The sequence below is a fragment of the Heterocephalus glaber genome, unplaced genomic scaffold (assembly GCF_053883595.1).
Source record: "Heterocephalus glaber isolate CG9 unplaced genomic scaffold, H.glaber_assembly_v1.0 deba00001429, whole genome shotgun sequence".
Classification (NCBI taxonomy): Eukaryota; Metazoa; Chordata; class Mammalia; order Rodentia; family Bathyergidae; genus Heterocephalus; species Heterocephalus glaber.
The window spans coordinates 30,255,372-30,282,990 of NW_028258294.1; the positions used below are offsets into that span (position 1 = coordinate 30,255,372).

General features: G+C 48.1%; 1 protein-coding gene across 6 annotated transcripts in view; it reads left to right on the plus strand.

Annotated features, from left to right (window-relative positions):
- Zbtb16 (zinc finger and BTB domain containing 16) overlaps positions 1 to 26,103 on the plus strand; it is a 185,991-nt gene extending 159,888 nt beyond the window's left edge. For all 6 annotated transcript variants that reach the window (XM_004856616.3, XM_004856614.3, XM_021237865.2 and 3 more), the window contains exons 5-7: positions 13,088 to 13,258; positions 18,209 to 18,376; positions 20,311 to 26,103. In XM_004856616.3, coding sequence (XP_004856673.1) covers positions 13,088 to 13,258; positions 18,209 to 18,376; positions 20,311 to 20,540 — 569 coding nt within the window. In that variant the 3' untranslated portion in view covers positions 20,541 to 26,103. The remainder of the gene's footprint in view (positions 1 to 13,087; positions 13,259 to 18,208; positions 18,377 to 20,310) is intronic.
- The last annotated feature ends 1,516 nt before the right edge of the window (positions 26,104 to 27,619 follow it).

Consider the following 27,619-nt stretch of genomic DNA (forward strand, 5'->3'; position numbering starts at 1 on the left):
ATTAAATCGGATTTGTGGGATAGAGAACAGCTAGCAGAGTTTTCTCTATAGTAAACGAGATTGAAACTATGGGCCGCCTGGCTGCACACTGTAAATTATATTTCCTTTTAAAGGGGACGTGTCTCTTTTATTTCTCCATCGTCCCTCCTGCATATTAAACTTTATAGCACAGAAATGGAGCTGGCTTCCTCTAGATGCAGCTTCTTGCCCTCCACCGGGGAGGCTACTCATTCATTCCGTTTCTCTTCTTCCTCTCTGAAGAACTGGGAAGGGAGCTGGGAACTGAAGACTGTGCGCCTCCTCACTGCTCGGCTCCTTTCCTCTTTAATCCTTTTCTTTCTTCCCCGTTATACTGGAGTTGAGTTTTCATCCTTCCATTGTTTCTTTTAGATACCTGGATTCTTAGAAAACATGTTGAGTTAGCCAGAAGAGAGATGTAATAGTGGAATTTAAAGGGACCCAATGTGGACTGGGGTTTAGCTTTTCAGAAAGACTGGATATTGATAGGATGGAGCTGGCCCAGGTAGGAATTGGGCGTGCATTGGTAACCAAAGTTGGAACAGCAAAAAGAGAAAGTTAATTTCTGAAAAGAATAAATGTGTTCTTTGGATCCACCCTGGAATGACATTTCTTTGCTCCAAAGGAAGTGAAATTAGGATCACCTAGAGTGGTCCACCAGAGACAGCTGTGTGGTACAGGTACTGGAGAGAAGACCTTTGGTCCTCCTGGTTAAAGATGGGGACAGCTTTAAGGGCCAGCTGGTATGTACTCTCCTGACACCCGCCTGGCTCTGGGATCTGGCTGAGAGTTGAGCTCTCAAAGTCGCTTTAATTGTTCTTTCCTCGTCTCCAGGAAAGCAAAGCAGTGTCTACTCCTGGTTCTTCCTGCATATGCGTATACACACACACACACACACACACACACACACACACACACACACCCCAAGACCAAGAAAACCAATGCAGGTACCCTGAATGAGGTATGTTCAGCTTGTGCTTTGACTGCTGTACTGAGAATTTAACTCCATGAGCTTGACTGGCCTGCTCTTGCTCTCCCTATCTATCTTTGTGCCCAGAGTTTTTTACATTTTAATTTGCTTTTGAATGTCCTGGAAAATTAACAATGTACACTTTTCTCTCTTTGGCCATTGTGTACCGTACAGTATAAGAAGGCCTCACCCCATGTTCAGTAGCCTGGTTACCGAGGGAATGAATGGCCACCACCATCAGGCCTACAGTCCTCCTTTTAATTGTTGACAGTAAAAAGCATTTAAATGCTGCTTAATTTGTAATCATCTTCTGGGAGGGAAGGAGAGGAACGATTAAAATGTCAGTAAAATGAATACATCTTCTCTTTCGGGGGGTTGTTTTGTTTATTTACATGGTTTTTCTTTTCATTGCCCAGTGTTTATCAGATATTTAAATGGCTCTGAAACAATCAGTATTTCATTTATTTTGAATTTCTATCTCCCCAGCCTCTGCTACTCTCCATGCTGTTTCTCCGGGTCTTTGTCTTACCCTATCTCGCTCAGCCACAGCCTTCACTCCTACCTGGGCCCCCTCCTTCCTCCACCTCGCTGTCTCTAGAATACATTGGAATTTCCTGGAAATGTTATATAAGAGCCAGCTGGAGTGTTTTTCTCTCAAAAGACTGCTTTGCTGCCCCAGTTCCTCCCTGGGAGTCTCAGTTGACTCTGTGTGTGCTGAAGATATTAATGCTATAGAAAACATTTTATCCACTTGAAGGGCCCACCAAGCTCTGGGCACACCCCTGAGAATTAAGTGCCTACTATTGGTCACTGGCTAAGGAGTTGGAGCTACTTTCCCAGATCTACTTACAGAAGGTCTGCTTTCTGCCTTCTATGTAGAGTTGCTCTGTGGTCTTGCTGTACCCTGGTGCTGGGCATGGGTGAGAAAGGCCCTGTCCTCCTACTCTCACCCTGTCCACCAGCCAATGGCCTTGGGCATCCTCAGGCTCAGGTACTTCAGAGCTGCTCACCACATGTATGTTCAGTCCTGAGTGGTCTGCAGCACCTAACTGATGGCTCTTAGAGAAGTAACCTGGCAGTTCTCTAAGGTCTTGCTTCCCCATCTTTCTAGGAACGCTGATTTCACAGTATGGCTTGGGAGAGGTTAGACCTGGATCAGCACCTAGCAGGTGTTCCATGTCAGATCATTCCTCTGTCTTGCCCATTGTGGTCGCTCTGCCAGCTGGAGACAGTGGTTCTCGTTGAAGCCTAGGAATTATCTTTAATTAAAAGAAAACTTTGAGGAGAAAATGCTGAAAGGCATCTCAGTAGGAGAAAGGACCATTCAGAATGCCAACTTCCTCTGTAAAAGGCACAAACTGTTGAATATTGTGTGCATGTTGGGGTGCCCCGCAGGAATCTTTCACCCCCCCCCTCCATTTTCCTGATGAAGGAACAGGCCCAGAGAAGTCCAGTAACTTACCCAAGGATGCACAGTGAGCTGGACTTAAGGACAGGCCGTCCAGCCAAAGACTCTAGTGCTTTTCACTGGGAGCCTGTGCAAAAGTCAAAAGGGTAGGGCAAAAGGGCAAAGGCTGCCATCCTGACTTCCCATACATACGTTGTTGGTACTTTGGTACTTCTCCTGAAAGCCCCCAAGACCAGAAAAGCTGGATACTGAGGGATCCTAGTTTCTTACAGTCCTCAGCAGCCTTGCTGACAATAACAAACCTCCCAGCAGCCACAGGCAGAGGGGAGCCAGGCAGGAAGGACTCAGAGAGGAGCTGACTGTGGCTTGTATTTAGTTGTGACCCCACCCCTCTGTTATGGTTTATGTGTAGACATCCCCTCAAAGCCTCATGTGCTCATAGGCTGGGCTTTTGGGAGATAACTGGCTCATGGGTGTGTGATAGTCATCATGGGATTAGTCCACTGATGGGTGTATAGCTGGGTGTGATGTTGGGAGGTGAAGCCTGGTGGGAAGAGGCGGGTCACTGTGATTGTGGTCTGGAAGGATGTAGGTATCTCTCCTCCTCTCTTGAACCCTCTCTGCTTCCTGCCTGCCATACCATGAACAATTTCCCCTCTGCTGTGACCCTCTGTCGTGCCGTCCTGCCTTAGAGCCAGCCAACTATGGGCTGAAACTTCTACAAACTGTGAGCCAAAATAAACCTCTCCTTCTTTAGCTTGTGGATATCAGGTATTTTGTTCCAGCAATAAGAAAGTAACTAAGACACCCCCACCCTAGATGAGGGCATTATAGGAGTCCTTGGTTTTGGAAACCCAGAATGGAAACAGGTGCCTGCCTTTCTCCTTTGAGTTTTATTCCTGCAGTGCAGAGAGACTGAAGAAGATGGCTCTTCTCTGAGTCTTGGAGGAGGAAGTCAACAAAACGCCCACCTGTCCCAACCCCAATCCATCCTTCTCCCAGACTGATCCCATCTCCAAGGCACCTCTGCTCCAGAGTGGGCAGTGCCCAGTAAACTTGGTACCAGGTACACCTGGGCTGGGGGCTGGCCAGCGGCTCTGAAGAGTTAGGCTGAGTCAGGTGCCTGCAGGCTGCCCTTCTCCCAGAGCTGTTGAAGTTGGTCCAATTTTTCAATCGTGGACCAATTAGTTTCACAAATGGGGGCCCCCCGTGGTGCCAGAGCACATTTGTTCCGGGCCTGCGCACTGGCTGGGCCCCATTGTCCTGCCTCCCACCCCAGTGTGGGCCCATTGTCCTTGCCCCAGCGGGTGCTACTCACCGCTGATTTATACGGGCAGGCATCCTGCAGACTCCAGGCTACACTACCACAGCTGGCCGAGGTGCTTAAGGCTGTGGACCCCCTGACCTTTGCCCTAGTCCTGCTGTCATTTTGAAGGTTACAAACCAGAAGGCTGCATACCTCTCCGGATTTACTTTCCACCCTAACCCCACCCCCATACACATGCGCACACGCCTGCACACGCACATCCTTCCTCTTGGTCTCATGGTAGAAGTTTCAGTTCATTCTGGAATATCTGAAAGAGTCCAGCAAATGGGACCACTGGGCCCACTGGGAAGAGGACAGGGTTTCTAGAGTAAGTACGTGGTCAATCTCTGCGATGTTCTGGAGGCTTCTGCTTCTCTGGATATGGATTTTAATCCTCATGGTCATTATTATTTCAATAACTGTTACAAAGCTGGGAGTAATGGAGGACCCTACTCCCATCGGTTTGGCACTATCAGGGAACTGGGGTTTGATTTTGTTTTCCCTTGGTGCCTTCTCTCCGAGGAGCCCCTGCACCCCGAAAAGGAGGCCAAGCCTGCTGCAAGGTAGCCAGGCATAGCGGTGGCCATGTACCTGACACTAGAGCACTGATCGGTGGAACCACTGAGCTAAATCCCTGGCCCTCCTTGTAACCCTTTTATTTTCTCTCTCTTGCAAACCAAACTTTCCTCCTCTTTTTTTTTTCTCTTTACCTCCTTTCCTTTCTTTTCCATTCCTTTTCTCACCCCCTGCCCTGTTTCTCCCCTTCCTCGGCTCATCAGTTGGAGTGATTGACAAAATTAGTAAATCCATTTGTGTTACTTTTATTGTGCAGTCTCAATAAATCCCGTGTGTCCGGGGCGCACCTTAATGAGCTAGTGAGCTGACAAATTTGTTTACTGTAGCTGGAGGTGCCGAGTAATGAAATGCGCTTGTGTCTGGGCTCACTGCTAAACAAATACACAGTTTCCGGGAGCTGGCTCTGCTGGCTGCCACTGCCTGAGGAGGCAGCCACATTCCCCAGGAGACAGGAAGTGGGGTGTGGTGTGTGTGTGCGCGTGCATGTGTAAAAATGTAGTCACCCAGCTATTGCTTAGTTTTAAACAAATTTGAATCAGCTCCACAGACTCCTCCCCTTTTTTGTTATTCATTGAAGACCCTTCTGTTCTTTGGAATTACAATATGAATCCACAACATTCCCCCTGTCCCTTGTGGAAATGGAAGGTTTATAGGGATTTGTAGATGCCTACCAAGGTTCCAAGCAGATAGAGAAAAAGGAAAAGTGGGGAGGGAGGGCTGGATAAGGACACTGAAAATTGACAAGGCTAAAGTAGATGAGGGCTGGATGCTGAGGTTTTTGGGTCCTTGCTTGGTTTGGGCAGATGTGACTGAGCGCCCCAACAATAGGTGATTCTCTGTGCGTAAAGCTAATTTAGTTTGAGGCAAACCTTCTGACATGTTTTCTCGGCCATCCTACCCATACTGGGAGGGCAATCATAGGCAGGAGAGGAATAGTGGCAACTGTCACTGACATTCCCAAGGGACAGTGGGCTGACACATCCTTCAGCTGGGCAGGCTGGACCCTCAAGGCTCTTCTGAAGAAGGCGGGAATTCAGGAGCTCATCCCAAATGATCCAGCCCCCCAGGCAAGCCCAAGAGAAAAACCATGGGAGAACTAAAGAGGGGCCTGGGCTCTTTCTCCAGTAAATGGTTGAAAATGAGCCAAGCCCTAAACGATGGCACAGAGGAAGTTAAAGGGAAGAACCACTGCAGAGGTCACTGGCTGGGCTTTTGTTTCCTTTCTGTCTGCTCCTCAAACCCCCACCCCCACCACACCAAGCCTTCTCCATCCTCTTAAGATGCAGACAGCCTTCCTGCCTCAGTGTGAGTCAGCCTGTGCTGCTGTCTCTATCGCTATTGCTCAGGGGATGATGAAGCTTTGCCACCTTTTTCAACAACAACATGGGGCAAAGGGAGGAGAAAGAAGGGGGAGGAAGGGAAAGGCCGCAGCTTAAGTCACGGTTTTTAAGTCATGTGATCACAAGAGCTGCTCATGGCTGTGCAGATGACGTTTTAGGAAAGAGTAATCCTGGAGGTCAGAGAATCAGAAAGACATGTCTGCAGGACTGGGGGGCAGGAGGTAGTGAGGGGTTGGAGATTATTTCCAGTTTAAATAAAGGTTTTAACATCCCCCAAATTTGATATTTTCTTTCTGTGGGGAGAAGCAGCTGTGTAGGGTGACAGAGGAGGCAGCTTCTCCTTGTTGGGTGGGGTTGGATGCAAGAAGGCTATCTGTGGTCTGTACACACACAGGCATACGCACGCACACACACGGGCCTACACACAGCCCAACACATGCACACATAGCAACCCCAGTCTTCTTACCAAAAAAGCTAGAGTATATTTAGATCCCCCTGCTCCTTTGATTAAGAAACTGCTTATAGCGGGAGATAATAAGAGCCTTGCTTGAAGAAGGTGTAGCACCTGAGCATCTTCTCCAGCTGTGTGCCCCTCTGATCCTGCTCCTTCCTTTCTATTAAAGAGCTAATTGGTATGGAAACGGCACAGGTGTAAACATGAGGGGTTTTGTGTCTCATAATTTCAGACCCCGTCATCACCTGGGCAAAATGAATATCCTAGATCTGTGTCACTGCTCCTACCTTCTGTTCCACCCTGGCCTGGCTTTCTCACATCTTTTGCTAAAATTAAACTTGTTTTAAATAGGGTGTCTGAGTTCTACATGGCATATATCCCAAACTGTCTGTTCTGTCCTTGGGGTCAGTTGTATCACAGTCTCCTTCAATAGGATTGATTTAAGCAGATCTCAGAAATATGCATGTGTCCTGTCCACATTACCTAGAAGCACATTCCAGGTTCATCCTTACTATATCCATTCTCTTCCTAGCTCACATTCCCTTTGGGCAAATATCCTGGGACAGCGGAAGTTCTGATTCCTTGAACCAATCAATTCATTCCTTGGGCAGAAGCTGGCTTTTGTATCTGATTTTGTATGTTGAAATTTACAAGTTGGTAAGAGAACAGTGTATTTGTATGTACATACATCGTGAAGATTTATACACTCAAAAATATTTGTCATTTGCCTCATAGTACTATAAAGTTAGTGTTGGAAATAGCAATTTAGTTCTGAATTCTCTGTCCTCAATAAAGAAACTGAGGTCAAGGCCTGTGTTAATCAACTTTCTGTTACTGTAACAAACACCTAAAATAATCAGTTTATAAAAGGAAGAGCTTATTTTGACTCACAGTTTTGAAGTTTCCAGCCCACTTTCAGTTGGCTATGTTGCTTTTGTCCCTGGGGTGAAGTAGCACATCATGGCAGGAGTGTGTGGTAGAACAAAGCTGTTCATCTCATGGTCAGGAAATGAAACAGATAAGAGGAGTTAGGGTCTCATTATCCCCTTCAAGGGCACATCACCAATGACCTAAAGACCTCCTGTAGGCCCTGCCATTTAAAGTTACCACCACCTCCCAATGGTACCACCCTGGGGACCAAGCATTTAACACATGGGCCTTTAGGAGACATTCTACATCCACACTACAGCAAGGCCAAGAGCTACCTGTCTGAGGATCACAAAGCCAAGAGGAGCTGTACCTCTGGGCTGGAAGTGGGGTCTTTAGACTATTTGCATGATGTGATATAACTGGTTCTTCAATGGTCTGTGTCTTTGCTTCTGAACATCAGAGCTCAGATGTGGTCTGAGTCCTGTCCAGGACACCAGAGAGCTGCCTGTGTGTCACTTTGCATTACCAGTTTCCAAGGAGAGTCTTGTTGGAAGCTGTTGGTAGTGGTCTCATTTGCAGACGTTGGCCTGAGCTCTCTCCCCAGCCCAAGCTGTCTGTGTCTGTACCATGACTCTTCTCACACCCCTCCCTCATCATTTGTGATGGTCCTGTGGCCCTTATTTATCCATCAGTACAGCATGCTGTTTTTCAGTGCCTACTCTGCAGTAGGCCCTGTGCTGTGTGTGTTGGGAATATAAAGATGATTAGAATAGCTTCTACTTTGGAGGCTTACAATCTTGTAGACAGAGCTGAATGTCAAAAATGAATGCAATAAAGGCTTTTATGTGTTGTAACAGTGAGAGCTCAGAGGAAAATGATGTCCTTGGACCACATCCTAAATAGTATAACTCAACCAAGCGAGATGTCTTTGCTAGGGTCTGTTTCCTGGAAGAAGAAGAAACCCAGAGTCAGTAAAACAACTGAGGCTTGTATATTGTGCAGGGCTGCCACGATTCATAATCCAGGTTGTTTACTGCACAAAGGGTGCCCAGCTGAGGGGGAAGTGGAGACTGAAAATCATGCTTTTCTTTACTGGCCAAACATGAAGATCTGTGTCTACCCAGAGGAAGAGATATGATTTCCTAATTCAGACAAAGTCATCATTTGGGCTCACATTGGCTCTGTGACCACTTGATGGTTAGAAAGCTTTCCATGTGGGTGTTTCATTTGATGTTCCCACCAACCATAAGCACTATGGCAGGAGACTTGCTCCGGGTCCTAAAGCAAGTAAAGTGGCAGAGCCAGACTTCTGCTCTGTTTTCCTTCCTGTGCCTTGCTGACCCTATGACTGCTGAAGGCCATCTCTATCCAGTTGGAATCCTCCCCCTCTCCAGTGGAACCAGCCCTGCCATCTCTCCATGGCAGAGGATGGAGCTCAGTCACTGAAGGGAGCAGAGTGCTCTAATGCTGCCGGGCCCCCTTGCCCTGCTGCACATCTCACGGCAGCTAATGAATTGCTGATACAATTTTCTAGATAATTTTATTTCCATAGTCCCACATTTTAATGTGTTTCCAAAAGCTAGCATTTATTTGCTTAATCTCCCAGTGTAATAGAATCTGCCCTGACTCATCATACATGTGAACAATCAGCTAGGCAGAAATGACAGCAAATTGTTTAATAACTCAAATTGCGTCTCTAGATTTTTAACTTGCATGCACCAATAGCTTTTCTTCTGTCTTATCCACTTTCCCTCCGCCCTTTTCTGTTTTTCTTTTTTAACAAATGCTTTTTGATCATCAAGACTGTTGGTCTCCAAGCACAAGAATAGGAAAGTGAATACAGGCCTTATGAATCTCCTCTTCCCCCTAAGCCTCAGTTGGTGGCTAAGTGGCTGAGGAGAGCTCCTGTGCCTTGTGTGATATCCCAGGAAGGGGAGAAAGACCACTGGAGGGACGGTGGCATTTCCTTCCCAACTGGTGATCATAAAACTGTACATGGACAAGCTGTAGAGCTGTCCATCTGGGACTTTGTGGATGCTGCTCTTTGCTATTGCAGTCTGGGCCAAAGTCCTGTTGTGACACCTTCCTGGGATTTCATTTTTCCACCTCTCCTGTCTTCAGTGCTCTTCTTGTGGTAGTACGGGAACCATCAGCTCCCTGCTTCCAACTACCTGCACCTGCTGTTGTTTCCTTGCTGTGGGCCAAGCCATCGCCCTTCAGTGCAGGCTTTAGCAGGCTTGCACTCCTCTCTTAGTGTTTTTGGGCTGCTGGAATGCATTGCCATAGACTTAGGAGATTTATTTTTTTTATTAAATTCTTTTATTGGTACATTGTAGGTATACAACACAATTACATTTCTCATTGGAAATTGTACCTTTACATAATGCATCTTGGTTCTTATTTTTTCCCCATTCCTAGCCCTCCCTTCACCCCCTCCACCCTTCCCTATTTACAAAGACTTTATTTCCATTTTTCCATTTCTCATCATTTTTCCTTTCCCTTCTTTCCTTTCCCCTGCCCCTCCCACTACCCCTACCCCTTTGGACCTTTTCTTCCTATTTTGCATTATCGATTATTCATTCTAATCATTGGTACATTTTAGGTATACAGTATAATGACATTCATCATTGGAAATTTGCACTTTACATAGTCTCTCTTGGCAAGGGTGAAAAATAAAAAAATAAGGACTTGGGAGATTTATAAAGACAGGAATTTATTTCTTATGGTCCTGGAGATTAGGAAATCTGAGATCATGGTGCCAGCATGGCCGAGTTCTGGTAAGGCCCTTCTTCCTGCTTGCAGATTCATGACATCTTGCTGTCCTCATATGGTAGAAAGGGACTAATAAGCTCTTTGGGGGTACTTTCTATAAAAGCACTAATCCCATTCTTGAGGACTCTACTCTCACAATGGAATACCTCCTACAGGCCTCACCTAATATCATCACTTCAGTGTCAGGATTTCAACAGGTGCATCGAGGAGGGTGCAGACCTTCAGACCATGGCCACCCCCAGTCTTTCTGTGGCCCTGGCATCTACACAGTTCCACTGGTACATGTAGTCACCTGTGATCTGACCCCCAGGTTAGCTCCATCCTTAGGGCTGGTCTGCTATGCCATCTGCTCTGACATTTGCTTGTAGTGTTTCTTTATCCTGGCCCTGGTACTCCACCACCAGCTCTTGGCTTCTCAGATAAACTCCATTCTCAAGGGCTGACTCAGAATTTTCTGTGAAGTCCACTCAGAGTCATCTTTTCTGTATTCTGGATAGCTGTTGACTCACCAATGTCTCCCATTGTTTGAGACTTAGTTTCCCTGCCCAATCTCAGACTCCCCCTGGTCACCTAGTATAGTGCCCACAGTTGATAATGGGTCAGAAAGTCAGCTAAATGGGCAGAAATATGGTTTCAGGCTGTTCTGAGAGCAGGGGCCACCAGCGAGAGACAGCTTTAAGGGGACTTGAGAAGAGCAAGGGAGGCAAAGTGCTACAGCATCCTCAGTTGGGACTGCTGGGTGGTCCCAAGCCCAGGTCACCTCTTGGGCTGGGTTTAGAGGCTCAGAGTGTCCTGCTCGGGTGCCATCCATGCTCCCTGTGCTTGCATGCTGGTGGTGGGGGGAGTCTTGGAGGAGGCCTAGGAGAAGCCTTGCCTCTTGAAGAGTATGGCTTGCCCAGGAAGCCTGATGCTTCTTGCTGATCTAAGGCAGCTCCTTGAACACTTGGCCTAATTAGGAGTTTCTGTGGGATGAGGGCTAAGGGCAAAGAGGGACACGGATGCTGGGAACTCTCAGGCTGAAGCAGCAGGGCTGCTGTGTCACAGAACATGCTGCAGAGAGACTCTGCTCCTATGCATGTTGACTGGGCTGAACTGGACACTGAGGGGCTCACTGTCTGCTTCTGTCCTGGCAGACTACTTCCTTCCATGTGTCCCCTCCAACAGGTGGAGCTGAGCATACTAATCAATACCTCCTAGAAATCTTGCTGGCTCTTCTGGGGTTGCAAGCCTTTTGGAAGGCTTACAAAAGCTGTGGCTTGTGACCAGCCTCCTGTAAACCCTTCCTGGCCCTGGATTCTCTAGCCATTGCTGGGGAAAGCCCTGGGTGCATTGGTGCTTGCTTCTTGCTGTTATTAGACGTCTGTCTGTTACAGGAAAAGCCAAGACACACAAGAGGCCAGCCCAGAGAGGTCAAATTGAGCCCAGCCCCATGGTTTCTAAAATCAACAGATCAGGCAGATAGATCCCAGCTCTACCTTTCTTACCATGTGACCTTAGGCTAGTTATTTAATCTTTATGTTTCTCCATGTGTAGAAAGTGGGATAAGAATGCTTGTCTTGTAGTGATGGAAGTTTTAAATGTGATGACAACATAAAGCCCATAGCACAATGCCTGTAGTTCTTCCCTTCTGCTCTTTGAAAAACAGGAATAAAATCAAGTTCTAGCTCATATTCCTGTGTCCCCACTCCCCTGCTCTGCCTTCCTGGCTGCTGGCCTGATGGAGCATGGCTGCAGGATGGAGCTGGCTGTGGGTACCTTGACTTCAGTGTTTGCAAAAGGAGGGGCCATGAGTGTTCGAGCCAGGAGAGTGAAGGGTGAGAGAAAGAACTGTTCCTACCTTCCCACTAGTCAATTCCAAACCCAGCCATGAATGACCTGAGCTGGCAAGAACCAGATTTCTCATTTGCTGTCTCCATTGCTGAGCCACAAAGTAAGCAAGATTCATGTTGTCCCTTCTTTTCCCCCTCACCTGCCACCAGAAGCTCCTTGACTCTACACCAAGCAGTCCATGGCTTCTATCAGCCAAAGCTGTGGTCCTCCTCCAGTCTGGACCTCAGGGAGGGGATGGCATTGTGGGGTTGCGCACAGGTGTTGTCCCCCCAGATGCCAGCAGAGACAAGAAGGGGGTACTGATGTACTTTAGGAACTGGAATTCAAAATGGTAGACAGTGAACTACCATTGAGAGACAGAAGTGGAGTTAGACACTTCTCATATGGTCCTATAGCCAGAAAGACTGTGGCTTCAGAGCAGCACCAGGAAGAGGTTGATAAGTGAAAAACACAGCATGTCTGTGGGGTACTGTGCTACTGGGGCAGTACAGGGAATGACAGACAGAATGAAATGAAAATATATGTCATTCACTAGCTGAAAATCCTCTGATAATTGCCCCTAGGTTCTAGGAAGAAACCTAAAGATCTCAACATGGTGTTCAGGACCCCACATGACCCAGCTCCTGGCCCTCTCTCTTTAGCTTCCTTCTCCCTAACACTCTGCCTGCTCCCCCAGCCATGCAGGTCTTCTGATCTGATCTTCTGACCCAGTAAGTTTCTTTCCAACTCTGAGTGCCACAGATACCATCCCATCACTAAAGAGTGCTTTCTCCATTGGCCTACTGTGGCATCTATGATTAGAGCAGGGGCTTTGTGTGCTCTTCTCTTATATCCCCAGTGCCACAAAGAGGGTCCTATTTATGGAAGCCATCACAATAATATTTGTTGAATGAATGGACTCAAGATTCATGCTTTAATGACTGAAAAAGTGGTTATAAGAATAGGATATGTAGCTACTTTTACAAAAGGATTCAAATCCAGGCTGCCTGGTGTAAATCCCAGAGAAACTGTCACTTATGAACTCCATGAAGCTTTGGAGAAGTTACTCAGTTGTGCCTCAGTTTTCTCATGTGAAAGGTGAGGATGATGGAGACAACCTTTTGAAATTATGATTTTGAGTTAGTTTCATTATTATTACATTATGATCTTTGTTATTGTTGGTCCTTGCAGAGCCTACTCTGCTTCCCCACTGCTTACCCACACTCTCGGGAAAGTCACTCTGATTCTGCCCTTAGTACTCTATCTTCTACATAGTGTCTGACATACTTGAGAATTGACGCTTCCTGTTGCCACGTATGTGATTGACGCCTGTTTTCCCCCCACTAGTCCTTAGGTCCTATCAGGGAAGGATGCCTATCAATTTTGTCTCTTGGAACCACAGGCAGGGTGTTCAGTCCACACTGTGCAGCGGCCTGGCTGCCTCTGATTTGCCCTTGGAATTGGGGCCACTTGTCCTGACGCTGGCTCCTCTGTTAGGCTGGATGGGTAAAGAATCGCCTTGGGCCCCCCTCCTCCTGAGCTCTCCCTCTGTTGTCTCCAACAGGCACGGACATGGCTGTCTTCTGTCTGCTGTGTGGGAAGCGCTTCCAGGCACAGAGTGCACTCCAGCAGCACATGGAGGTCCACGCGGGCGTGCGCAGCTACATCTGCAGTGAGTGCAACCGCACCTTCCCCAGCCACACCGCCCTCAAGCGTCACCTGCGCTCACACACAGGTAGGCCGGTCCAGGGGATGGGTGGGTCTGGGCCTCTGGGAGCTCATGTCTAGATTTACCTCCAGAGACATAAAGTGAAGGCGCCAGACTGAGTCACCTTTCTTTGTTCAAGGGATGGACACGTGGGATTTCCAGTAATGCAGGGAAATGTGTAGTTTTTCTCCCAATCCTGTACTAGAGACCATTGGTTCTCAATCTTTCCTTGCTCAGCACAGAACAGAAGATGTTCACTTTTTATATAGACTCTTGGGTTTCATGTTCAGAAATCTTGATTCACTGTGTCCGGGGCCGGGGCGGGGGGGGGGGCGGGATCCAAACCTCAGCACTATTAATGAGTGTTCCTAAAGGATTCTGACATAGATGGACCCAAAATGCATTTTGAAAACAAATGACTTTCTGAGTCTCCAACTCTTTGTGCCACAGCCCCACCATTCCTGCTGCCTGGAGTCCGCATACACACTCCTGAAGTCAGCCCCCAGCTCTTAAGGGCCTGCTAAACAAATCATTCTTCTTTCTCCACAACAGCAGAAGTTCTCTGCTCTAGACTCAGCATTATGTGGGGAAGACAATGAGGGCATTTAAGCAATGAGCCACGATATATCCCTGCACAGCCGGGTCCACAGGATGGGGTGAGAGAGAGGTGTGAGACAAGGAGGCTTGGCCAAGGACCCAAGTACTGGCATGTCACTGGCACTAGCATCTGGGTTTTGAGGGGGGACAGTTGGTGTCTGAGATCCAAGAGGCATTTGGGTTCCTGCACATGTGTTCTGTCTTGGATTAGGAGAGGGATGGGGTTAGGGCTCTATAATAAGGTGCATGCTTGTGCCTGTTGGACAGGGTATAAAAGCTCCATATGCCTTAGAGGGATGGCAAGACCACACACACACACACACACACACACACACACACTCTTTCTCTCTTTCTCATTCTTCTTCTTTTTTTTTTTTTTTTGAGATAGGGTCTCAGTATATAGTTCAGACTGGCCTTGAACCCACTATGTAGTCCAGGCAGGCCTGCCTCAAACTCACAGTAATCCTCCTGCCTCAGCCTCCCAAGTGCTGGGATTACAGGCATGCAGCACCACACCTGACTTCTCTTTCTCACTCTTGGGAGTCTTCCCACAGCTCAGAAATTAAATATGAGACTGGGTTTTACACGGTGACAGTCTCTGCTGAACAAGGAAAGGCTTTGCTGTCACAGACTGAGCTAGGCTGTCCTGCCAGCAGTGGCATCCTCACCAAGGAGCCTACCTGGGCCCTCATTGCTGGATGCTGTTCTGTTCCAAGGAGCCTTTGCATCACCATTTGCTTAGAATTACTTAGGATTGCTGGTGGGGGGAGCAGAGGGTAGAGTCCAACAAGAGAAGGGATGGAGACAAGAACTGTCTCTATAGTGACTGTATCTCCCCTACAGGTGTATGCACCTTCCTGCTCTGGTATCCTTCTCAACGGGTCCCCAAATTCAGCCTTATAAAAGATGGCAAACTCCCTTGCAGCTGCTTCTGAGCATGCCACTGGATCAAATCACTTGGCTTCAAGTGACATGAAAGATTCTGTCTCTACTAAGTCACTGAGGATGATACCCCCCTTTGCCTGTGCCACCTAGGAGCTCAGATACCCAAATGTCAATCCTGCTTTGCCCTATGTCAATCATGGTTCAGATTGATGGGCAGGGACAGAGTTTGGGAGAAGCCCTTGCTTCTAGGAATCACAGAACATGTGTGCAGCCTATAACACACACACACAAACACACACACACACAAATACCCATCCATTTTCACGCCAGCCATACACAGGCTCTGCACACCCTCTACACAATGCCTCATTAATATTCTGTTGTTCTTGGCCCATTTGCTGCTGGGGCTGGGTGTTTAGCATCAGCAGCTGTGTTTGGTAGGTTAGTCCAGCCGTGCTCTTGGCATTGATGGATCCCTGATTCACACAGCTCATCATATAATAAACTCTCAGCTGTGCTGAAGGGAGGGGCCCGAGGAACCTGGGGATGGGGCTGGGGTGAGGAGAATGACACTGGGCTTGGCAAGAGCCAGGGAAGCCAGGTAATGACAAACTGGGGAGGGGGGTCACAGGTGCACTGGGCAGGCCAGAGGGGCTCTAATTAGTCTCGTTTGTCCTGTACTTAATGTCAAGCTCATTAACGAGTCTACAGAGTTAATCAACATACCACAAATTGGATTTTGAGTCCTGCCTCCAGTTTTGTGTACATTATGGGCCACACTGACGTGATTAACACGTAGGGTGAGGGTTGTGGGCCAGGTGCTTGACAGGCTGCAGAATCTGGGTGTGTATGCGTGCATGCATGTGTGTTGGTGCCTTGTCTTTCTTTTTTTCCAAGTTCTTTTTATTCCGTTCCCTGGGCAGACTCAAGAGAGTTCCTGTTTAAACTCATTTAACATGTGATCCACTTCATAATGAAATTCATAAAAATGATCAAACAGACCCCTCTGATGTTTTTTAAACTCCTAGGGCCCCCCTCTGGAGGTGAAAAGCACGCATAAGCAGCTGTCCCCCCTCACACCCCCGGGCTGGGTGGCTGCTGATGTACGTTTTAATTACCAGCTCTGGCTGAAGTCTCATGTGCCCCTTGCTTTATTTATTTATTTATTTATATCTTAATGAGGATACTGAATCTTTGATTAAAGTCGTAATCGTTGCCGATTTGGTAAGGAGGGGGAGTCGGTTGTCAGACCAGACGGGCCACGTGTGCAGACACAGAGGGAGAGTGTTGGGAGGGCACACACACACTCACCCTCACTCTTCTGCACACAAGCAGTTAGTACCAGCTCTGCATGAGCCTTCATTCCCCTTGGGTTCGATGAGGCTGGGGATTGAGGAATGAGCAGACTGCATATCCCTGGCAGCAGGAAGACAGGAGTACTGGTTTTCCCGTCAGAGAATGCTAGGACTTAGTGCATTGCCACATCTGTGAGTGAGGACTTAGCTGCCAGCCATGCCTCTGAGCAAGGTGGTACCCACAGATCAGTGTGAACTAGACCAAGATGGCCCAGCTCTTGGAGCTTCCTCGATGGAACTGACCCCCGCCCCATGGCCTCCATGCGCCTTACAGATCTTCCACCCATGAGCCAGTGAACAGACCCAGCATCAGCTCCCCACAGAGTCTTAAAAACCCTTCAGAGCCATCAGAAGAGATGAGAATTTATGTGGGGATGGGGGTCTGCATTCGGGCGGGGGGAGGTTTGGTTAGTGGCCTGTGGAAGGGAGAGAGAGGAGAGAGTAAAATATCATTTTAAAGAGGAAGTGAAGGCATAGGCATGCGAGTCTATAAGGAGAAGGACAATTTATGCCCAGGCACGAGTGCAGTTTGACATGGGGATAATGAAAAAACGTAGGTCATTGTGGATGACTTAAACCTTCAGCAGCTGAAGAAAATGTATGAAATGCAGAGGACATTACACGGTTGGCAGCCCCGCACATCTGCAGAGGGACAAGTGAAATACAGTGGGCCATTCTTTACCATAAACTGTGGTTGTTGGAGACACAGCCCAGAGAAATTGTAATTACAGTGACAAGACGAATCAGTGATATTTAAATATTCATGAACAAAGTCTAGGGTGATCAATCTATCTTTATTGTCTTTGCCTTCACTCCTATAATAAATAAGTAGCTGAAGTCCTCACCTTTCATCCCCTGAAACCCCACTTTGGGGACGTAATGCACACCCCTGCCTCTCACCCACAGGGGACTTAAGAGTGGGATACCCATAAGAGGGTGCAGATGTTCCTTGTTTACCAACCTACCTGCTTAACAACTGCAGACAGAGGTGTGCTGTTTGGCCTTAGGACTTATAACCCATCTTTTTATTTTTCTACACTACACCTTGTTTATACAGCACTGTAATTTTTGGTCATTGCACTGTACAGTACAGTATTGGAATTTTATGTTGTTATACATTACAGTTACGCAGTGTAAGAGTTATGCAAATAAAAGCAAAGTCATCAAGTTGGAGTTTCCCTTGGCCATTTTTTTGTTTTGAATATCGTAACATACATGCCATATAAAATTCCTCATCTAGTGACCAATTCATTTAACAGCCTAGTCACAGGAATGGCACTCTGTTATTAAAAGAGGAATGTCTGTAATGGGCATAGATTCCAGATTAAGGAAAGACAGTTCTCCCTAAGCTTCATATACCCAGTGTTTCCTAAGAGTCTGTGCTGGGTCATTCCTGGGCTGTACACTTGGGCTACAGTGATGGATAAGACTCACTTCTTACCCTTGAGGCATTTGCATTTTAGAGGCATAGTGGCCATACCAGGAGGTACAATATACTGTGTCGATTAGCAGTCTAAGAAGTACCCTGTGTCCAGACTTAGGAACCACACCACAATCTGATCGCAGTGCAACTACTAACTACATGACCCTGAGGGGTGATTAAGCATCTCTAAGTAACTCATTTTTCTCATCTGTAAAATGAGAATTATGTCTTTCTTTAAAGTAGTTGTCATGATCGTAGGATATGATCCATGTGTTGTTCTTAGCATGATAGCAAGCATTCAGCAAATATAGGCCATTTTAATGGAAATGTCCCATAAAACTTGCACTACTCATAAAAGAATAAAATGCTGGTTGTTTCTTCTCTCTGAGACAGAGAAGGAAGTGTGACTTATTCTTCCTGTAAGACTAAAGGGAGGCTTCCAAACAAGGGTAAGCTGGGCTTTAAAGGATGACTAGGAGTTCATTGGGGAGAGAAAAGGAAATCAAACAGAGGGAGCAGTCAAGTTAGTGTAAGAGGGAAAAGGCAGAAGGTATTTAGGGAACAGTGCGAAGTTCCCCAAATTGGAGGGAGTTTTTGAGGGTTGAGGAGTCAAGCTAGAGTGGTACTTGCTCCTGATCCAAGGGAAAGGAGAACAGGTAAGAAGAGAAGAGGGGGCAGCACAAGGCGAGAGCCTGACCCAACCCCTTGTCCCCACAGGTGACCACCCGTACGAGTGTGAGTTCTGTGGCAGTTGTTTCCGGGATGAGAGCACACTCAAGAGCCACAAACGAATCCACACCGGGGAGAAACCCTACGAGTGCAACGGCTGTGGCAAGAAGTTCAGCCTCAAGCACCAGCTGGAGACGCACTATAGGGTGCACACAGGTACTGAGGGCCAGTGAGGGGACCTGGGTGGGCTGGGGAGCAGGAAGTTCGCCAGAGAACCCAAGTCAGGATGGTCCAAGGCTGAACTGGGGAGAAGAAGTTCTGTGAGGCCTCAATGCCATCCCCACCCCCACCAGGCCAAGGCAGACAAGACCAATCAATCACAGCACACTTTACCAGGGCCCGGGTCAGCCCCGAGGCAGCCACACTAATGTCAGGGCTGACATGCAAGGTGATATCTATTTATGAGTTCTGATTTAGGGTTAAATTAGCTGGAAGTGAAGATTACGGTGATTTTGTGTTGCTGGAGGGTTAGAGTAAGAATTAGAGTACATTGAATTAGGCTATGATAGGGTTGGGAAATTGTGATGTTAGATCAAGTTCAGTTCTGAGATTAGAGGAGCAGATGTGTTTAATTAATAATCCCTTGATATGTATGATGTTTCACCATTTCAAAGTACCTTGACATTCCTTTCTACCTAAAAGAAACGTGAGCAACTGTTTTCCCTGGGGTCTGAGGTCCAGACTTCCAGGAATTCCTGCATTAGGAACAGTGGAGTCGTGGGGTTGGCTTGTGCTTGCTTGAGAAAGCCTGTTTTTTCCCAGTTTCAAGTTCAGTGACATCATCTTCATTGCTTAAAATTGGTTGTGGAGGAAGTACTATATTTGCACCATAGCAGTAGGCAAATGCTACAGATCAGGGCTTTTTGGAGAGCCACGTGTTAAACACTTCCAGCACACTGCCAGTTAGCGGGGAGGTGGCTATTCAGAGGGGCATCCTCACAGAATGAGAGCTGGCAGAATCTGGAAAATTATGAAGCCATCTCTGATCAGATTAGACAGCTGTCCTGTCTAGAAGAAGGAGAAGAGATGACCTCAGGCAGGTCCTGCTGGCTTAGGGGACAGTGTGTTGCTGTGGGAGAGAAGAAGTGGGCAGAGAGAGTGGTAAGCAGAGCTGTGTGTTGTCAGAGCTGTTTTTTTCCTCCAGCTTGGGGCCACAGGGAGAGGATGGGGTGCTCACTGCTGACAACTCAAGTGACCCAGAGGATTTCCCAGAGCCCTGGGGTTTCCTTAGCCCCTTGTTGGGGATGTGACCTGGCCAGTGGATCATTAAATGCATTGACAGTGACTATTGTAAATAGCTGGTCAATAGTTAGATCACTTTGGCTGTTCATTACTTCATTATTTGCTGGAGCCTCTGTAAGGAAGAGTATTGATAGTGAGATGGCTGGCCAGTTAATTACTGTATCGAAAAAGGTTCCCTTACATCCTCTGCTCAGCTGCAGGGGACTCCAGTGGAGGAGAGATCCTTGGGTAGGGTACCAGGCTAAAGTATGGCTATGGCCCCCGCTTCTTCCCCAGAAGGAAAGACAGGGTCCAACACAGTTTCTTAGCACTTTACTGGGCTAGATACCCCAGATGTAGAGAATATGAAGAACTGGAGTTCATGGGTGCCTCCCACCCCTGGTCCTTAACATCTGTAGCCCTGGAAGGACTGTACTCTCCTGCTCCTACTGGGTGAATTGAGTGAGGAGCCATCCCCAAGGATTTCAGGGCCTTGTCCCCTTTTGAGACATTTATTTCCTTAATTAGAAGAGAAGAGCCCTGGCCTTTGGGAAAGTTAAGAATAGTGAGGCAAGGGGCTAGTGCTGTGCTGCACATTCCTGTATCCACAAGCCACATGTGGCTGTTCACATTAGGCACCATGATGTACAGCAAAGAACATAGCATCCCTGTGACACTAGCCACATCTGTGGCGGTATGTGGCTGGTAGCTGCCATGTTGGATGGTGTGTCCATCATCTTGGAAATGCTATTGGAGAGCATTGGACTAGAGGGATGAGATTCTCCCACATGCCCAAGGGTGGCCCCAAAAACCCTCATGGTCCTCCCCCTTTGTCTTCACTCTCTCCTACTTTGTCCCTCCCTCCCCAGGTGAAAAGCCCTTTGAGTGCAAGCTCTGCCACCAGCGCTCCCGGGACTACTCTGCCATGATTAAGCACCTGAGAACACACAATGGCGCCTCGCCCTACCAGTGCACCATCTGCACGGAGTACTGCCCTAGCCTCTCCTCCATGCAGAAGCACATGAAGGGCCACAAGCCTGAGGAGATCCCGCCCGACTGGAGGATAGAGAAGACTTACCTCTACCTGTGCTACGTGTGAAGGGAGGCCCATGCAGTGGAGCAGGAGCAAGAGCCAGGAAAGACGAGTTAGAGCGAGATGAAGTTGAGGGAGAACTGTGCAAAGAAAAAAAAAGATAAAAATATAAAAAGAAAAGAAAAAGAAAATGAGAGAGAAGGAAAGCCCAATAGCTATTTGGCATTGGATTCTCTCTGGGGCTCCAGGTGACCTGGATGCCAAGCCACTGGCCTTTCCCTGGGGGCCTCTGCCCTCCGTGGAGGCTGGAGGCTTGCTTGATTTTTATGGGTGGGTAGGGGTGGTTTTGTTCACTTCCATGGTGGCATATTTTTCTCCTCCCTCTACCCAGACCCTCCATCTGTGTTTAGAAATGGAGGCTGGAAAGGGAGTGAGAGAGCCTCTGGTCAGAGCCACACTCTCTGCCTGCCCTCCTCCCGCTGTCTCCTCAGAAGATGGAGGGAGGGAAGCAGAGCGGGGGCTGCAGATAGTATGGGGGTCCCCAGTTGATGCTCACAATGGCAGCTCTGGTTTTCTGGGGAAAGGTTGGCGGGGGAGAAGACTCTCTTCCCACCACTCACTTCATCTGATGCTTTCCTCTGCCCTGCCACATCTGGGTGTCCCTCAAGGTCTCTGAGAGCCTCTTTGCTCTTCCCATCCCCAGCTCCTTTGGCTGCTGTCCTCCAGGTCCCAGGAGCTCCTACCCCCTAAGGGATCTGGGCAATATTTCCTTCCTCCTCTGGTTCCTTGTGGGAAAGCTGCAGCCCGCTCCAGAGCCCCTTCCTCCCCTTAGCTTTCTGATAACCCAGAACAAAATACATCAGATGCCCACCCAGGCCAAGCCCCACCTTGAACAAGATTCCTGCTGAGCTGTCTTTGCTTCCAAAATGGAAAAACATAGCAACTAAATAGGTTATATCTCACCAGCCAAACATACACCCCACTACAACCCTGTGTCGGTCCCTAGGGGAAGGAACCCATTAAAGGGCTCATTGTCCAAGGGAAAGCTGTGGATGTCCTTCTACAGAGGTGCCCTACATTTGGAGGAGGGAACAGACACCCAACCCAGGGTGGGGGAGCTGGCCGGGGGAGGAAGTCACTATCATACTGGGGACGCTTTAAGCACGGGGCCTGGGAACCCCAGTCCCAATGAGCCCAGCAGGAAAACCCAGGACCAGACAGCAGCACAGAATTGCTGGCTTACAGGCCCTCCAGTCCACAGGGCGGAAGAGGAGGAGGAGGAAGGGCGGGGAGGAGGAGAAGCTGAAAGCTCTTTGGCTTTGTGTATGTTTTGCTTCTTTTCTGTGTCCCCTGGTAGCACATTGTACTTGAATTACCTCAGTTTTTTTTGTGACCTCATGAGCTTTTAAACCCCATATCATCATCATCATCTTCTTCTTCCTCTTCTCCTTCTTCTTCTTCTTCTTCTTCTTTTTCTTCTTCTTCTTCTTCTTCTTCTTCTTCTTCTTCTTCTTCTTCTTCTTCTTCTTCTTCTTCTTCTTCTTCTTCTTCTTCTTCTTCTTCCTTTTGGGGGGGTTGGGGGTTGGAGGAATGGGGAGGATGTTCTCTTGTTTCTTGAGTAAATTAATAGCTGGCTTTAGACTTCAGCTGGCCAAGGCCCTCCTATCACCCCGGTCACCAGCCTCCCAGCTGGAAGGAGCTGGCAGAAGGACTGTAATACTCAGGATTGGAGTTTGAGGGCCAGGGAGGGCAGAGGGGTAGGTAGAGGGGATGATGTATTAGGGTCTCACTGTCCCCCTAAGGCACTCAGGAGTCACTGTTGGTTCTGTCCAGGGCTCAGACCATCTGTGCCCAGCATTAGTTCAGCCTGAAACACTCTAGAGAAAGCACCCACCATTCTTACAACTTCCAGGGTCATTCAGGCTTGAGGGCCTGTGCTACTCAGATTCTTGTAGACTATGTGGTGCCACCTCTGTGTGCATGATCACTGCCAAAATCCGTGTATTTTCATGGCTGGTTGGGGTGACCCAGCCTTGGTTTTGTTGTGTTGGGTGGATGTTGTTCTTCTGAAAGCTACCTCTTATGTTTGTCCACTTGTTCTTCTGTTCCTCTCTTGCCTCCCTTCTGCTGCTCTGCTCCCTCCTTTTCCCCAGTCCCGCCCCCCTTGATTTTTGGAAAGCACATTTGCAGTACTCGTGTTTGCTTTGGGATGGGCCCTACGTTTCATCTCATGCTTTATGTGTAAGAGTCTTTTTTTTCCTTTCCTTTCTCTCTCTCAGAAAGTTGTGGCTGCGTTGTGATCTTAGGTTTCTAAAAAGTGGTTTAGGGAAGCGGTTTGGGGGAGAAGGGTTGTGAGGGATATTGGGAAGTCGGAGGGATGGGTGCTGCTGTAACCACCCTCCTGTCCCCCGGCCCCATCCCTCCTGCCCTCCCCTTCAATCTCATCCACCAAATCTGAAGGCCTTAAAAAGTGTGTATTAGGGGGACATGGACTGGGGGTGCCGTGTCACTAGACTGTGGATTAGGGGTGATAAAGTCGGGAGGATGCTATTTTGCAACTATAATAATGACTTAGTGCTTTGGAAAGGAAAAAGAGTTAAAACTTGAAATATGTGATTAGAGCAGTTGTCTTGTTCATAATGTGAAAAGAGTAAAATCTTTGGGGGAGAGGCAGTCTGTAAGAAACCACGATGCACTATGCCCTCCTCCCCCAGTCTGAGAAGAAGAGGGATTCACCAGCCCTCAGGGGATCCGAAATCCCAGAAAACAGTATTTTGTAACAGCTAGTTGTCATTCAGCATTGGTGGGGAAGGGGAAAAAAAATCAAACTGTTCCATAGAACTACCTGGCTCCGTGCTACCCCACCCTTCCCACTCAGCCTGGTCCCCTCATTCATAAAAGCTGAGAGGGCTGAGCTAATCTTTACAAATTGTAATATTTTTGTAATATTTGTTAGTTCTTTGTCACTTCTACAGGACCTTGCCCTTTCCTTTTATAATGTGAATAGGAAAAAGAAAAAAAAGAAAAAGACAAAAAAAATTCACCAACATCACAACCAATAACAAATCATCCCTTTGTACGTGTGTGTGCGCGTTTGCTGTGTATGTGGTTGTGTGTTAGATTATGAGGTATTTTGTAATGTGGTATTGCAGCGTTGGATGGTACTAACCCAGCATCTGCGTGGCCCACCCAGCATGGAGGGCTCTGCAGATCCCAGGAGGAGGAGCGGGTAGCTCCGGAGGGAGACCAGAAGGGGCAGCTCTGTACTTGCTGTGTTCCCCATGAGACCCCATACACCCCAAAGGAGCCCAGTAGGCCTCTTCTCTGCTTTCCTGCCCAAAAAGGCAAAACTCTTCTCCAGTTGCCAAGGCCTTCTGGGCCAGAATGGGCAGGGTAGGAAGCCGTCTGGAGCACAGGCTTGGGGAGGCCAGGAGTGTGGAGGTAGCCCCCTTGCCAGATGAGCTCCCCTCTCTCCTTTCTACCATCTGGCCCCTCCTGCCACCCGCTGCCTTTAGCTGTGGTCCTGCAAAATCCCAGCTTGCTACTGCCTTATCCAGAACAGTGACCCTTCTCCAGTCTGGAGCATCCCTTTCCCATGTCAGGCTCCTACAAGTGTGTCCCTTCATGCTTTTGGTGACATTTACCCCTCACTCATGTGCTCCTTCCCTATTTACTCCTTCGCTCATTCAAAGCATAAAAATCCTATTTGTATATAGGATAGACAAATATATATATAGAGAGATATATATAGCAAGAGAGATATAAATAGTAAATATCGCTGCTGCTTTGGAGGAGGCCACAAATATGAGGAAGGCAGATCTGGGTGCAGGGGTGGGTCAGGAGGCTGGGGGACCCAGTGATTCAGTACAATCCAGGGATGCAACACGGGCTTGTTTAATCCTTGTGCCTGAACAGTTTTTCCATGTTGAGAAAAAAGACAAAAAACTGCTGCATTTTTTCACAAGTGTATGGTACCTTTCTGAACGCTCTGTATGGGTACACATGCTGTGGGAGGAGAGAACCCCTGGGCACCTCCTTAGCGGAGGGACTTTGGGCCAGTTCCCTGGTAAGCTGAACTAGGGTGAAAATGGAGGTAGGGGAGAATATGAGACAGAAAAGCGGAAGAGATGAGAGTCCCTTGGTTCATTTCTCCTAGGCCTATTTTATTGCCATCTGCCCCCTTCCCGTCTCGATTCCTACTTCCTAGAGCTTCTGCCAGCTTGCCTGGACTGGTGGCACTTACCTGGAGACTTCGGTGGGAGGACTCACTGTGGGACTGGCCCTACACAGTGGGACCGGCAGGTAGCGGCAAAACAGAGATGGCCAAGAGAGGGGTGCAGGACAAACCAAGGAGGCTGGGCCCGTCAGGGAAAGGGGTGCAGGAAAGAGGAACACAGGCCCCTTGGGCCTGCCAGCCAGCAGCCGCAGCCACCCCACGCCCTGGAGGCCCACTCTGCAGACAGGGTCCCGGCCTCCCGGTGTGTATCATAGTATTCGTTCACATAGTGTTATGCATGATCCTCGTAAGGTTAAGAAGCCGTGGTGGTGCACCATGCCATCCGCCCATATATATAAAGATAAATATATATATATATGTATGTAAGTTATAGCACTGGGGGCCCCGATGCCCTGCTGGACCAAGCAAAACTTAAGCCTTTTGGTTTGGGTATTATGTTTCGTTTGGTTTGTTTTTGTGGCTTGTCTTATGTCGTGACAGCACAAGTGCCAGTCCGATTGCTCTGTATTACAGAATAGTGTTTGTAATTCATCAATGTTCTAGTTAATGTCTACCTCAGCACCTCCTCTTAGCCTAATTTTAGGAGGTTGCCCAATTTTGTTTCTTCAATTTTACTGATTACTTTTTGTACAAATCAATCTGTCCATCCCTCTCCTCCCTCTCTCCTTTCTCCGTCTCTCCCTCCTTTTCCTCCCTCCTGCTCTCTCTCCTCTCTTCACCCTCCTTCCCTCCCTCTCCCTACTCCTTATCTCTCCTGTTTCCCTGGACTCTCTTTCTCTTCCTCTGTCCCTTTCTCTCTTGCTGGCCTTGCCTTCCCTCCCTTCTTCTCCCTTGCCCCCCTCCTTGGGTCATCCCTTCCCTTTCCCCTGCCCTCAAGTTGTGCTTGCCACTTCTTTCTGTTCTCTGAAGCAAGTTCACTTGAATTTGTGCAGTCCTGGTTGCAGCTTTCCGCATCTGCCTTCGTTTTGTGTAGATTGATGCGTTTCTTTGTAACTTCAGTGTTTCTGACAAGATTTAAAAGAAAAAAGAAAAAAAAGAAAAAATGAATTTACTGCTGCAGGTTTTTTTCTCTCTCCATGTGTCACTAAGTGAAGTTTGTGCCTTCTATAGCAAAGAGAATATTTTTTACATCCTACTAACAGTAGATTTTTTTGTAGTGAACATTTTTTGTATTTTTATTTATAAGTCTCATAAGAAAAATAGCAATGTTCAGTTGTATACCTTGAATCTGCAGTTAGAAGAGAATAAAGTTAATTCAGTTGTCTCCGGGTTACAGTGTCCCCCCTCTTTTTAAAGTACTTTGTCTTTTCTCCCTTTTCTGGGGTGGGGAATATTGCAGAGGAACTAAGATTTCTGTCTGATAATAAAGGGAAAAGAACGTTTTGTGTTTTACACATTTAGCCTTATTTACGACCTTTCTATGCCCCATACCCAAGACACACCTCCACTCTGCAACATACTGATCTAATAATTTTTTGTTTAAGGAATACTGTTCAATTGATCTTGGTACTGTGGACTCGGTAGTGGGGCAGTCTTTCATGTATTTGTTCAACAAGACTGTCTTAAACCATTTAGTGTTTTCTGTACTGGAAATAAGGACAAGGCAGAAGCCCCGGCCCCATGGAGCTAACATCTGTTTGCATGTAACTACTTGCTTGGGATCATGCTGCTAGTGAGTGGCCCAGTCAGAACTTAACATCCAGATCTAATCCCAAATCAGGTTCAGTTTTTCCTGGTCTCCTGAAGCAGGAATCTCCTGTCTGGATACTTACAACAGAGTCATTGTCCACTTGCTCCTGGCAGCTAAACAAGGATCAGAAATGTCTTAACATGAAGCTTCCACCCAATTAGAGGTCCCTGGTCTTGTGGCAGCCAAGACCTATTGAGAAGGAGACTGGAACAGGTGGCCACGGTAGGGAGGGTAGGAGCAGGGGAGAGACATGCAAGCTCAGTGTTTCCACCAGCCCAGAATAAAGAATGTCCACAAAACCCAACCTGCTCAGTTTCCCCCGGCCCATCTCCCTCTGTCTGAGTCAAGCCCTGTTCTGCGGCCCTCTTTCTCTCTTCTCACTGGGGATGGAAGCACATCCTGTTCATCTGTAGGTGCAGACCCTTTCCACTCAGTCCTAGACATGGTGGCCAGCACCTCTGCCTGAGGTCAGTCATTGCAGCTGCCCTTGCCACCAGCATCATTTGTCTCCTGGCTGAGGCCTAGGAACACAAGCCGAGGTTGCTGCAGTGCTCACTCCGGGTGGGAGCCATGCCCAGCATCACTGGGGGTCCCTGGAACCAGAACCACTGCCCCTGTCCTTTGTCCTCCCTGTGCTGCTGTCTGCAGGGAGACCTGGTGCTCTGCCTCCCTCCCTGCCTGCCTGGATGGACAGCAATCAGAAGGGTGGCCTGCCAGCTCCTGTTCTCCAGGGCCCCGGGCTTGCTGAGCTGAGACCACCTGGAGCCCACGCTCACCACTGGACAACCTCCCCAGGTCTCCGAAAGTCGGCTTTTCTGCCTTTCTTCCCTCCCACCTCCCATTATTTCTCTGGAGTTTCTGGTCACCCTTCTGTCCCTGTCTCTCAGTATTCTTCCTCTCCCCGTATTTTTCCCCTTGGAAAACAATCCTTGGCCAAAAATGTACATGTTTTGATTTGGAGCTGCCACCTTCCTTTCACTCACTACCCCCACACGCACCCCGCCCCCCGCCTCCCGCCCCTCCCCCAGCCCCTGCCGGCCTCAGGCCTCAGCTTTCTCTTGACAGATGGGAGGGCAGTGAGCACTCCCTCTTTAAAACAACATTTAATCGCCGTTTTCTGTTCTTGGACATCAAAGCTGGGGCTTAGGCTCTGTGCTGGGGTCGCAGCAGCGCGGGCTGTGGGGGAGAGGAGGTGGGTGAATAGGGGCTGGCTGAATG